Source organism: Acartia tonsa, chromosome 7 (assembly GCF_053477335.1).
Source record: "Acartia tonsa isolate MP-2025a chromosome 7, ASM5347733v1, whole genome shotgun sequence".
Lineage (NCBI taxonomy): Eukaryota > Metazoa > Arthropoda > Copepoda > Calanoida > Acartiidae > Acartia > Acartia tonsa.
The window spans coordinates 3,931,333-3,945,758 of record NC_137266.1 but is presented as its reverse complement, the minus strand read 5'-3'; the positions used below and the strand labels follow the sequence as shown (position 1 = coordinate 3,945,758).

General features: G+C 30.8%; 2 protein-coding genes across 2 annotated transcripts in view; both read left to right on the top strand.

The window, feature by feature from the left end:
- The window catches only part of LOC145324687 (uncharacterized), a 54,693-nt gene that overhangs the window by 19,901 nt on the left and 20,366 nt on the right, over window positions 1-14,426 (top strand). Inside the window, exons 7-11 of the mRNA XM_080167280.1 lie at window positions 1,374-1,455; window positions 1,912-1,964; window positions 2,999-3,104; window positions 3,428-3,461; window positions 3,935-4,056. Coding sequence (XP_080023406.1) covers window positions 1,374-1,455; window positions 1,912-1,964; window positions 2,999-3,104; window positions 3,428-3,461; window positions 3,935-4,056 — 397 coding nt within the window. The remainder of the gene's footprint in view (window positions 1-1,373; window positions 1,456-1,911; window positions 1,965-2,998; window positions 3,105-3,427; window positions 3,462-3,934; window positions 4,057-14,426) is intronic.
- Window positions 480-14,426, top strand: part of LOC145324688 (very long chain fatty acid elongase AAEL008004-like) — a 199,798-nt gene continuing 185,851 nt past the window's right edge. Inside the window, exon 1 of the mRNA XM_080167281.1 lies at window positions 480-511. The gene's annotated coding sequence lies outside the window, so the exon portion shown is untranslated. The remainder of the gene's footprint in view (window positions 512-14,426) is intronic.

Sequence of the window (14,426 nt, the reverse complement as noted above, 5' to 3'; positions counted from 1 at the left end):
GATAAATACATATGTAGTTAGAAACATAGTTACATAGGGCTCTGTAATTTTTGTCATAAATACACTTGTCATAAATACGTTTGTCATAAAAACATATGTCATAAGAGTACACTTGTCATAAAAACATTTGTCATAAAGGTACGTTTGTCATTAAATACATTTGTCATAAATTATATTTGTCATAAAAAAAAACTTTTGTCATAAATTGTGCTTATCATAAAGGTACATTTGTCATAAATAATATTTGTCATAAAGGTACATATGTCATAAAAGAATTATAACGTACCTTTATGACAAATGTACCTTTATGACAAGTGTACCTTTATGAAAAATGTATTTATGACAAATATATTTATGATAAGTGTATTTATGACAAAAATTTCTGAGCCGCGCATAGAGCCATACAACATGCTATTGTTAGACAGGTAGATAGATGTATATAAAGTTAAAATGGTAGATAGATACATATAAAACGACCAAGCTAATATTGCTTGATTCACTTCTACAAGAGATAAAATGTTGTTTTACTTTTAAGTATACTAGCGGCTTCGCCCCTAGCCTCTAGGGGCTTTGCCCCAAGAGGTGATAAAAAAAATTAATATTTATTGTATATAGTGAGAGAATGTTGCTATTCTTTCATTCAAAATAAATGCTGGAATAAAAAATATTTTTTAACAAAGGACCTAGGAAATCTTCAGCAAATAAAAAAAAAAAAAAAATAAAAAAATGGGGGGGGGATTTTTTTGTTTTTGGGGGGGTTGGGGGTGTCCCACCCCCCAAGAAAATAGCTTAAAATCACCGCAGGACCAATAGGTATATACCCTGAAGAGTAGAATCTGATCGGTTCAGTGGTTACCGAGAACTTAAGCTTCAGACGGACAGACAGACGGACGGACGGACGGACGGACAGACATCATTCTACTTTGTATTATAGATATTATATATAGTTAGAAAGATAGACAAATAGAATACTCACATATGACGCACATAGGGCCATACAACATGCTATTGTTAGACAGGTAGATAGATAGATAGATGTATATAAAGTTAAAAAAGATAGATAGATACATATATGTATAGATAGATAGATAAATATATAGATAAATATCTTGGTAGAAAGGTAGATTGATAAAAAGATAAATAAGTAAAATTCTAATTCATGACAACATGCTGTTAGATAGATAGATATCTGGGTAGAAAGTAGATAGATACATATTATATAATAGACAAGTAAAATACTCACATATGACAAACACAGCTAGGCCCATACAATATAATGTCAGACAGGAATATTAATGGTATGATACATTTGGAAGATTTTTTACAAAAATTAATTTTATTAAAAATTGATTACATATATGTATTTATTTTAGGCTGTTAGTAACCATCAGCAAGCATTTATAAGCGACTCTACAATACTTTTTATCCTCATCATTATAGGAGTTGTAGTTTCAGGTATCTTTTTAATATTTGGAATTTTAATATTCAATTTAGAATTGGGAATGCAAGGGCAACTCTTTTTTTAATTAATTAGATTTTTTTTGAGAAAAAATCTTTTTCCAAAGAATTTGTTGTGACACCATCCCCAAAATTAGATAAAGAATACTTTCCAGTATGGCATCGAAACCGATTATTATCCGCTTGGTTAGAACCGGTTCTTGAAAATCATGTATTGTTTTACAGACAATTTTCCATGAATATTAGAATAATAATCATGAAATTAAAAAAGTTTTGATACCAATGCAATAAATTAACTATTATATGCCCGATTACAGCTAAGTAAAATCCAAGCGGTCCATTGACTATTAAGATTATACAAAAAAGATTGACATCCTGCAACGTTTTTAGAAGATTTTTGCTTAATTTTATATTTTTCATAAACAAAATATATTACTAATTTATACTTGCTAGGTATTGCAACAGTGATGTATGTAAGAGCAGCCCATGATAAGAGATTATCTCAGGTGATTATAGATTATTCAATAATTCATTTATATAGTTTTATTCTACAATATATGTTTTATGGGTAGCTATTATCTTTATGCATATTTTTTAAAGCGAAGCTTTTCTATAATTAGGGTCGGTCCGTCCGTCTGTACGTCCGACATAGTTAGCTTTTTTCGTTAATTTAGGCATGTTATAATTGTCCTATCGATTTCAAATTTTGCATGGTGATTCCTTTAAGAGTTAGGTAAGATTTAGAAAGCGTAGCAACTCTATAATCATCACCAAAATGTCCGTACGTCTATTTTAAACATGTTGATTTTTTTACTTTTTTAACAACAAATTTTTATGTGATCTAATAATCCGATTAATCTGATTTTTGGTATATTGATTCCTGGGACAACAAAGTATAATGTAATCAGCGAAGAAACTCTATAATCAAGTCCTAATAATGTTAGTATGTCCATAAACATTATCCTGAATCAAGCAGTTTTTCAACAAATTTCCTTACAATTTTGCTTGGACTCTTAAACATTTATATTCTGATTATTGAGTTCTGTTTATGCCCATTTTGTCCTACCGTTTCATGGATGTTGTCATTCTTGTTTGATATCATCTACTCGTTGTCGGATAGCTGATAAATTAAAACACAGCGCCATAACCAAAGACATTAAAACGGTTCCTAATGATACTTTGCAGGTGCGCGACATGAATAGTTAGACTAGGGGGAATGCCTTTGCCCATAAGCTTAACTTATTACCATTAGCAAGATTAGGTTCAGTGAAAATTATTAATTGATTTGCATTTTAGGTCGCCTGTCTGCATAGGGTTGCCTTTTATCCTCCTATGATTTTTTAAAAGCAACGCTTTTCTATAATTAGGGTCACTCACAATTTTGCTTTGACTCATATTCTTTTATATTCCGATAATTCAGTTCTGACACTATACAAATGTTAATGTCCGTTTGTCCTACCGTTTCAGAGCTTCGCTTTTATGGATGTTGTCATCCTTGTTTTGTATTACAAATATCTATCAATAAATCTATCTATTGTAGGCTGCTGTGAGATCTTTAATTACAATGATCAATGAGAATGATAGAATAGATGCTATCAAGAGATCTGGTACTAAAGAGAGTATCAATGTTGGACTTTATGTCGAAGGAAAAAAGATTTCTAACACAATAATTCAATTTTTTAAGAGAGTTTTGCAAAAGTTTGAATAAATTAATTTTTTTCTTTCTATATTAGCTGTAATAATGGCAATCAACAAATCTTTAACCTGGAAAAAATTTTGGTAAAATGATCAGGCTTTTTATGAATATGTGTAATAGTAATTTCAACTGAATTTTTCATGATTTTGAGGGACAGTGGTTCGTAGTAAAGACGACCTATTTATCTACCACCCAAATATTAGTTTAAATTTATTTCGCTTGTTGGTTATACCTCATTTCTAGATTTGTATGAAATCTATTGATTTTTATTAGATAAGCTCGGTGGATCAGCCAATCTTAGTGCAAGGTATACCTCTCGTTTTATTTTCATCTTTTTATAAGTCAATGATCTAAAAGAAAATACATTAAAGTTTAATAAAATCTTTAAAAATTTTCATAGCTTGCTTTTGAAAAATCCCCGTTCAATGTTGTCCAAACACAAAATACATTGTTCCATTAATGTACTTTTTTTTGCCGGATACCGGATAACCGGATATTGAAATAGAAAAAAATATTCTTCATAAAAATCGACTGCCGTTTAGCCGCCTCCAAAAATCATGTTTTTAAATTCAGATTCCTAATATAAAATTTTCAAAAAATAAACATGTTCTGAATAAAAAATTCTTCTACCTTCAAAAATTAAAAAAAATACAGCCATTTAAATTTTTTGTAAAATATAAAAGAATATATAGCCGGATATCCGGCCGGATATCCGACCTAACCCTTCTTTATTGATAGTTTTATGGTCAATTTGTTAAAGTAACTTTGTAAACTTTGTAGGTCCAATGATGATATTGAGAAAATTGGCGGAACGTCTAACAGCTCCAGCGGCTATAACAGCAGCTGGCAGGAATCAATGAACAGCTCTATCATAACAACTGAGGATACACTGTCTATACCAGGTATGATAGATAGATAGGTACGAAAATCATGAATGAAGGTATTCATGGAGGCTCTTGTTAATTGGTTCACAAAATGTATAATCTATTTTAGGGGAGGGTCTCTCCACCCTACCAAGAGATTAGAGAAAACTTTTAAAAACTTAAAAACAAGTGCCCCCATAGGAAGTAACTGCTTGTAGAATCTAATTAAAAGATTATATATTCTAATTGTATACTAGTGCATGGTGTTAACATAATTGATAAAAAGCACAAAATCAAACTAAGGCATGCACTGTACAGTTTTATTTTAATTTATATATAATTTTTGGGGCATTTTAATGATTTATTTTATAATTATGATAAAATAAAAAGTATATCAATCATTAAGGTTGACCAATAATGCATTAATTGCCTGTATTTTATAATGACCTAGCCCCTAGCGATGAAGGGCTTTGATCCAAAGAAATTGTTTACATGAATAAAGAGGGAGGTAGGTTGTGCTAAAATTCCGTAAAGGTGTGTGTTTTAAGACTTAGAAACATTAGTAGAACGATAATATTCACTAAAAATGTGTATTCCTTATTGAAAAGAACTGTATAAAATTTTTAAAAAAATACTATAAACATTATCGTTCTTTCTACCACTGCTTTTAAGCCTTAAAACTCACACCTTTACAGAATTTTAGCACAACCTACCTCCCCATTTATCTTTATTTGTCTATTTAAATGCATTTGAAATTTATGCAAAGGAATTTTTATTGTTTTTAATGTACTAATAGACAAAAATTACAGTCATACATTTAATTAATGGCTACAGAATGATCTTCATGTCCAAATACTTAACAATTTTATACACAAAAATTATCACGCAACCTTGCTTTTAAATATTTAAATATTATATGTAAGTTTACAAAATATTTCATCTGCAAAAACCAAAACTGTTGGACGAACTGACGTACAGAAGATGTACAGAGAACCAATAGACAGATATATAGACTTACAAATAGGCATTAAGACAGTCATACATAGTGACATATTTACGATATTCAGACAGATAAATAAAAAACATATTTTAACTATTATAGTCGTCTCACCTCTTTCATCTAAGAGAGGAAAAGGGAGCTAAGTAAAATAGCTTAAAATATCCAAATTTCTGAAATATGATTCGTTGGCTTTATTCCAAAAAATCGCATAATACTTTATATTATTGACTAGCGGCTTTGCCCCAAAAGGTTTGATCAAACCAATTTTCGTATTTTAAATTTAAAATAAAAAAGAAAAAGAAAATTTTTTTTTTTTTGGGGGGGGGGAATTTTTTTTTTTTTTTGGGGGGGGTGGTTAGTCGACCCCACTATTTTATTTTTAGTTTTAAAAAAAAAATTCCACCCCCATAATATTTAATTTTTTTTTTTTAAATCTAAAATAAGAAATTTGGTTATCAAATTCGACTCCCTCCTCCTCAAGTGCCCCTAGAGGCCTCTAGGGGCTTAGCCGCTAGTTTAATAATAAAGATGTTATGTTTTTTAACCTTTAACTTTTTTACAGTCGGTTTTCTTTTTCCATATCTTATACAGTTAGGGAGTTGAATCCATTTTTATAGAAGCAGAAATATAATCTATGATTATGGTTTGGACCCTCTAAAACTGTAATCTACCCTTCCACTTTCCCCTCTCTTGGTGAAGATATCTTCAACCCCGATACGATTTTTGAAATATAAGATTCCACTTTTGTCTCTCTTGTTGAAGATATCTTCACCAAGAGAGGCAAAAGTGGAATCTTGAATTTCAAAAATCGTATCGGCGTTGAAGATATCTTCACCAAGAGAGGGGAAAGTGGAATCTTACATTTCAAAAATCGTATCGGCGTTGAAGATATCTTCACCAAGAGAAGGGAAAGTAGAATCTTATATTTCAAAAATCGTATCGGCGTTGAAGATATCTTCACCAAGAGAGGGGAAAGTGGAAAGGTAGATTACAGTTTTAGAGGGTCCAAACCATAATCATAGATTATATTTCTGCTTCTATAAAAATGGACTCAACTCCCTAACTGTTATAGCATTATCTATAGAGTCATCATAATTTCAAACTATACTCATATGTTTATATAATGTTGCTAAAATAGCAACAAAATGAGATAGCTAAATAATACAGGGAAACATAATGTAGATTTTTAAATAATTACAAGGTCCTAAATTTATGGACTGATAACAATATCCTTTTTAGATAGGTTTTGTATTGGTCCTTTTAGGTCCCTAATTGAGGCTAAATAAAATTGAAAAAAAAAACAATATTGAACTCTAAAAGTGTTTTTAAAAGCAATCTTTTCTATAATCATAGTCGGTCCTTAAACATTATCCTGCATCAACAAATTTCTCAACAAATTTACTTACAATTTTGCTTCGACTCTTATACAGTTATATTCTCATTAATCAGGTCTGACACTCTACAAATGTTAATGCCCCTTTGTCCTAACGTTTCAAAGCTTCGCTTTTATGTTTGTTGTCATCCTTGTTTTTTAATTAGAAAATAGTGTATATGTGCCTTTCCCCCTCCGCTTTTGGGCTCTGACTATTTTATGCTAAGAAACACATTTCTACTATAAAATTTAACACTTTTATGAAAACACTAATAAATAACTTCAAAGTATAGACTTATAGACTTTAGTGTTTAAGGTGTGGTGTTGTATTATTATGATTCGTCATTAATAAGATCAGGAACGGATATTCTCGTATTTATTCGAATCCGGTGGATAGGAACCGGTTCTTATCCATTCTATATCCGCGGAAAGCTGTTTATAATACGATGCGAGAAATAACTTTTCTATAAATCTTTTTGCTGCCAGTTTATTTTTAGCATAATAAGGGGTAGTCGGTACGTCCCTCCTTCCAGATAGCTCTAGGGCATGTTAGAACTATCCAATCGATTTCAAACTTGGTACGACAATTTCTTGTATAGTTTGTTGCAATTTAGAAAGAGTAGCAACATTATAATTGTTGAGAAAGTCTAGTTTATGTTGATTTTTAATCCTGTCTCATAAATCAAAAAAAAATTATTTTGGTACATAATTATATATTAAGATGAAAATTTGAATATCTTTCATATCCTTGGAAAATATATACCATTTTTATAGTTTTTGTCTTAATAATCACAATTAATTTATGACATAAGTTAACCTTCTATTATAGTGTTATATTACATAGATTAATTGTCTTTAAGAACCAATTATTATATACATTTTCCTCATTTTGCTGATATGATTATAAAATTCTAGATCATTAAACCATTTCTAAAATATATTGTCAAGTATCTAAAAAGTGACTTAGTGAATATTTAATATTTCTCAAACAGCATATAGGTGCCGTTGTATTGAATAGCTGATAGGCTTTAAAATAATAATTGAAAAAAAATTTAATAGTTTGACATAAAATACAGTAGCCACAGTGCGTACTAAGGTGATTTGACTTTTGTGTCAGAACCTGAATTGGGACATAGTGCATTTCATTACCCTAGCTTATGTAACTTGATTTCACTTTCATTTCACTTGATTTCAAAAAATATAAATAATTATTTTTTTAAAGTGCTAAAAAGTAATACAGACTATTCAGTCTTTACCTCTGACATTCAAATAGATTAAAAAAAACATTAATTTATTATAACAGCCAATTAAAATACATTTTTTTACAGAAATTCTCGTCAGAGCATTACTGATATACCAAGGTCTTATTAGATAACATACTAAATGCTCCTTAAAAAAATGTATTCTATGAGAAAATCATTTGATCATTTGATCATGTTTTTCATTTTTGACAGTATAGAATAAAGTAGTTTGTAGAGGAGATTCTCTTCAACAGTATCCTTGTTTATAATATTTAAGCGTCATTAATTTTTAATACATAATAGTTTTTAAAAGTCAACCATTTTGTTTCTCAGAACATTAACGCAACAAATACATAATGAAAAGTCAATTTATATAAAATTTATCTATACTATTTAGTTGTGATAAATTCAGTTTGATATCTGTTTTATTTTTTATCTAACTATAAACATAGTGCAAACTATACGATGTCTGTTTATCTCTCCGTCTAAAATAATAACTTTCTAACCACTATATCAATTTAGCTGTGCTGATTATAATAATACAAATATTATAAAGGGAAGTATGCTTTTTTTGTCTGTAGGGAAGGATCTTGCTAACCGCTAAACCAATATGGTCCTCCTTTTTATGGATGCTTCTTATAGGTCTATTATATTTTTATAAAAAGTCTAGGTAGGTATAGTTTTAGGCTATTTTTCTGCTATTCTATATTCCTTATAATATAGAGCCTCTAGATGCCACTAGTAGGATATATTGTACAATTTACATCAGGGATCTTAAGGGATAAGACAATGACCGATAAATTGATGTACAATGTACATCCCCAATGAAGATACACAACATAATCCCTCAGTAGATTACATTTGTTGGTTGAAACGTTTAAACACTCAACTTAATTAACCAACCAATCAAAATTCACTCAAGTCCCCTGCAAAGTTATTAAATCAACGAATAAGAAAACGTTATTATAAACTTTGGAAACTAGTGTAATAAACAGCTCATTGTCCCCTCTCTCTCTTTATGATTATACATACAGGTCATACTATGGGAGTGGGGACAAAACACCTAATTTAAAAATACCTAATTTAAAAATGCCTAATTTTATAAATGTCTAATGTGACAAAACACCTAATTTATAAATACCTAATTTAAAAATGTCTAATTTAAAAATACCTAATTTTAAAAATGCCTAATGTGACAAAACACCTAACTTTAAAAATGCCTAATTTTATAAACCCCTAACTATAAATACCTAAGTTTAAAAATACCTAATTTTAAAATGCCTAATCTAAAAAAACCTAATTTTAAGTATATCTTAAAACTGTTGTTTAATATATTAAACCGGCGGCTACGCCCCCTAGGGCCTAGAGGCCTCTAAGGGCAATTGCAGTGCAGAGGGGAATTTAATTAAGTCTTTGGGGGGAGGGGGGGGGGGGTTGAGGGTTCATGACCCCCCCCTCCAGAATTTCAAAGTTTGAAGGACAAGGAAACAAATGAATTTTAATTTTTTTTTGGTTTCTTCCCTAACCTAAGTAGCCGTAGCATCCCTTTTTTTCTTTAGGGGTGATAGTTAATCATCCCCCATTTTTGTTCTAGTTTGATAATGAAAGATTGAAGAAATATTAAAAAATGGAGGGGGGGGGGATTTTTTCAAAGGGTGATTTCTCATTGGAAGGTGTTGGTAACCTCCCCAAAACCTTCCCATGACATACGGGAAGCTTCATTGTAAAAATGCAGGGGCGTTCAAGATTTTTTTTTTTGGAGGGGGGGGGGGTAAAATTTTTTTAAGGGGGGAGGTAATTCGTTTTTTGGGGGGGTAAAATGGCGCGCAAAGCATGCTGCAAATTTTTTTTACCCTCCCCCCCCAAAAATTTTTACCCTGGGGGTAAAATTAGCTTGGGGGGGGGGGGGTAATTACCCCCCCTGAAATCTGTTGGCAGGGATAAATTTTGTTTACCCCCCCAAAATTTACCCTTGAGGTAAAATTTCTGGGGGGGGGGGTAATTTAAGTTTTATTAAATATTTAGTATTAAAAATGCGCGCAAAGCGCACAAACATTTTTTTTGTTAAAGATTTTTTATTATGGGGGGGGGGGGGGTATTTACCCCCCAAAATTGATTGTGTGGGGTAAATACCCCCTCCTCAATGGTTGGGGTAAATTTTAAATGGGGGGGTAAAATAAAAAAAAATCGTTTGGGGGGGGGGGGGGGGTAATCCCCACTTTACCCCCCCCCCTTGGACGTCTATGTAAAAATGAACCATATTGGTTCATCGACTAGCAAGATCCTTTAGCAATAACAATCAGCCAATTGGATTATTGTTATCAAAATTTTAGGTATTTTAGTGAAAATATTTGATATTTTAGAATTAGGCATTTCTAAATTAGGCGTTTAGATAGTTTAAAATTAGGTATTTTTAAATTAGGCATTTTTAAAATTAGACATTTTTAAAATTAGGTATTTTTAGTTAGGCATTTTTAGTTAGGCGTTTTTAAATTAGGCATTTATAAATTAGGTGTTTTTAAATTAGGTGTTTTTAACGTAGGTGTTTTTAACATTAGGTATTTTTAAACTTAGGTGTTTTTAGTTAGGCATTTTTAGTTAGGCATTTTTAAATTAGGTGTTTTGTCCCCACTCCATACTATGGTCTTAGTACGATCATCCCCCGAAAAATTAATCTCCACTATTTAATATTTAAAATTTTACATTCATTTAAAACATGACACGACAGTGGACAATGCTACACTCTTGAAGATACACAAAATACACCCTCAGTAGATTACATATAGAGGTTGGAATGTTTGAACACTCAACTTAATTAACCAACCAATCAAAATTCACTCATGTCCCCAAAGTTATTAAATCAACGAATAAGAAAATGTTATTATTAACTTTGGGAACTAGTGTAATAAACAGCCCATTGTCCCCTCTATCTCTAATTATACATTCAGGTCATACTATGGTCTTAGTATTTTAATCTCCACAATTTATATTATCACTAGCGGCTTCGCACCTAGCCTCTAGGGGCTGTGCCCCAAAAGGTTTAATCAAACCAATTTTTCGTATTTTAGATTTTGAAGAAACATTAAAAAAAATTTTTTTTTTTGGGGGGGGTAGTCGACCTCACCATTTAAATTTTTTGGGGGTATTTTTTATTTTTTGGGGGGGTCGGGGGGACCCCCAAGAAAATAGTTAAAAACCTTCTTAGGACCTATGAGAAGCTACCCTGTAAAGGAGAACACGATCGGTTCATCGGTTAGCGAGATCCTTCGCTACATACAAACAGACAGACAAACAGACAGACAAACAAACAGACAAACAGACAAACAGACAGACAGACATCGTTCTACTTTGTATTATAGATAGTCATTTAAATTTTGACACGACAGTGGACAATATTACACTCTTTCCTGTTTTTTTAAAATTCATTTAGTTTTTTTGCTGACAAATAAACCATCTAAGACACATAAATATAGAGTAGCTGCGCTGGTAAAAAGCCAGAAGAGTGTAAAACACGTGAGCATAGGCCCGTGACAGACACGTTTTAACAAAAAATTTCTCACGGAAAAAAGTGATTATCATAATTTTCTACCATGCGTTTGGCTGGATTTCCTTTTTTCTTTATACGTCTTAAATCATCATTATGTAAGAGTAACAGGATCTGTGTCTGTCTATTTGTCTGTACCGAAGGATCTTGCTAACCGCTGAATAGATATGGTTCTCCTTTACAATGTAGCTTCTCATAAGTCCTGGGGGAGACTACCACCATCTCCTTAAAGATATCGGCCCAGAAAAAATTACCACCCAAAATTATTTGAATTTTTCTTTTTAAAACTATAATAGAAAAGGGGGCTCCACCCATAACTTAAGCTTTACAGTGAAGCTTTGCTGCATTTAGTGTTTTTCCGTAATTTCATAAAGGACACCTCTTATAGTTGATTTAGGCAAGACACAATGGTATTCACAATGGTAATAAGTTGAACATGCTATGCAAATATTTTACAAAAATTGCAAAATATAAAATGATAATATATAGGTTTCTTTATGTAATTGTCCATTATAGTAATTTAAGTAATAATCCTATGGGAATTTTAGAGAAATAAATTTAGATAATGAAATAAATCTTTGGTTATAATAACAATAAACCACACAAAAATGTGTCTCCAAAATAGATGGGTCAAAATGTACGTGGAACTTCTTTTTGCCAACATGCAGCTTTCTATTGTTAAATGTGAGTCATAAAATAAATTGTTTCAATTAGTTTCACCTCTTAACAAGGATGATCAAAATGTTAAAAGTATCGAAGCACTTACATATATATATATTTAGTGAAGATTTTATTTAAAAATCACCTTTTTGTTGCAATAGAATGTTATTTAGGCAAACAAAATTTAGCATAAATGGATATTGAATAATGAGCTATCGCTTGATCATGCTAAATTTTGTTTGCCTAAATAACTCATTGTTTCTAGTTGAAAAATTAAAATTCAAGCAATTGGAATTTTAATAACTAAACAAAAATATTAAAAATTTGTATCCATGCGTTCAACTTTTTTTCCCAATTTTTTCTTTGGTTTCCGTTTTTTAATAAATATCTAATGCTGTAGTTTACACAAATAAGCAAATCTTATCATAATTAGTTTTGATAAAAAATTTTAATTTACAAATACTTTATTTTATAAATATAGAAAAAAAATATTTAGTATTAAGTATTCAGTATTTTAAATTATGGAACATTTGTATACAACATGTAATATAGCTAATTTCAACAAATTTAATAAAAAGTGAGGAATTTAATTTCTCGTATTCATTCGAATCCGGTGGATAGGAACCGGTTCTCATCCATACGAAAAAACTATGTCTAGCATCGTATTATATCCAGCTTTCTACGAATATAAAAATGTACAATCATAAGATTAAAACCAGTTTTTTTAGCCGGTGCATTTGGCACCTCGGGGCTAAAAAAACTAGTTTTAATCTCATAATTGTACTTTCTATATCCGCGGAAAGCCGTTTACAATACGATGCGAGAAATAACTATTATGTTGTTTTGTCTGAATGTATTTTAAATTTTTGAACTCTGACATTTTGAACAGATTGTAATTAGATCCTTAAAATAATAGCATTTTATATTTAAAACAACTTATCTACAAAACAGATGTCTATTGACAACAAAGTCGTCAAAACTTTTTTAGGGGGAGGGGGGGCGAAATGAGGGGATTTAAAGGTTTCAGGGGATAATTTATTGTATTATTAAAAATTTTTAGGGGGGTAAAAAAAGTTGTTTAAACTTTTCAAAGGTTTCAAGGGGCTATCTAATGTAATTTAAAATTTTGAGGGGGGGGGGAGAGGGGTAAAAAGAAAGGTTTGAGATTAAATGTATTTTAAGGGGGATGAAATTAGGGGTTTTAAATGTATGAGTGGTAATCTTATGATTTTTTTAATATCGAATAGGGTTTAATGAGGAGTTTCAAAGGTTTGAGGTGGTAATCTAATGGATTTCTTAAAAAAATCGAGGGGGGTAAAATAAGGGGCTTAAAAGGTTTGAAAGGGGAACGGTATTCTAATGTAGATTTAAATGCATAATCTGGACAGTTTATAAAAAGGTTGAAAGCAAAATTATAATTATCTAGAAAAGTATAGTTTATGGGATATTGTAAGGGATCTCTAAAAACTACGATATATTCTTTCGTTTTAACGTCGCACTATTTGCCATATCTTCCTCCTTTTTATGCTTGATCAATCAAATTATTAAAATTTTTCAAGGAAGGAACAATATTCTGTATTTTTATTTAAAATAATATCTAACGCAGCTAAAACAATTTATATTTGATTTAAAGCAGTTTCAACTTTAACTACTTAAGTAATGATATCCAAATAATAGTTTAAGAAAGAATGAAGCAAAATTAACGTTGATGGATTAGTAAATTAACCTATTATATAAATAGGAAGGTATTTTAGGTCTATTATTTATATAGATGCTTCATATAAGTCCTATTCATATTTTGATTTTTGAAATTTAAGTCATGAAATGATTTTAAGCTTTTGTACTGGCCTTCTGCTATCATATAGATAACCCATGTTAGAAAGATAATACATAGATAACGCAACTGTAAATCTCAAGTTTACCTAGAAACCATATCAATTTATGAACAAATAAATTTTAACCAATCCAGATTACCAGCGAACAGTGATCTATGAAAAAATTTCGAAACGATTGATAATGTGGGTGTGAACAGATATTTGTACCAGAGACCAGGAATCTGAAGGGATGAGACAATAGACGATACAGATTATACACAAAGTTACACCGTCTTTAGATCAAATTAGTGGTTGAAAAGTTTGGGAACTGCTGGTTTGAGCTAACCAATACTTAAAAAGCACTTAAAGTCTTTTAGCCAACAAATAAGTTAAGTGCTTTTTAAACTTTGGGTATCATTATAATTTAAAGCCTAATATCACCTATCTTGATCTCTGAACGAGTGGAGACCTTATCATCAATTTATGCGCGAAGTGTGTATACATTGACAATAATAATATCTAAGTTACTATAGCTATTCAGCGAACTGTGATCTATAGATAAGTTGCAAAATAAGGTAGAAAAAGGGTGGGAAGGTATACTAGGAGGCAAAAGATAAAAGAACAAGGGTGACAACATCCATAAAAGCGAAGCTCTGAAACAGTAGGACACAAGGGCATTAACACTTGTATGGTGTCAGAACTGAATAATCAGAATATAAATGAATAAGAGTCGAAGCAAAATTGTAAGTAATTTTTTTTTAAAATAGCTTGCTATAGG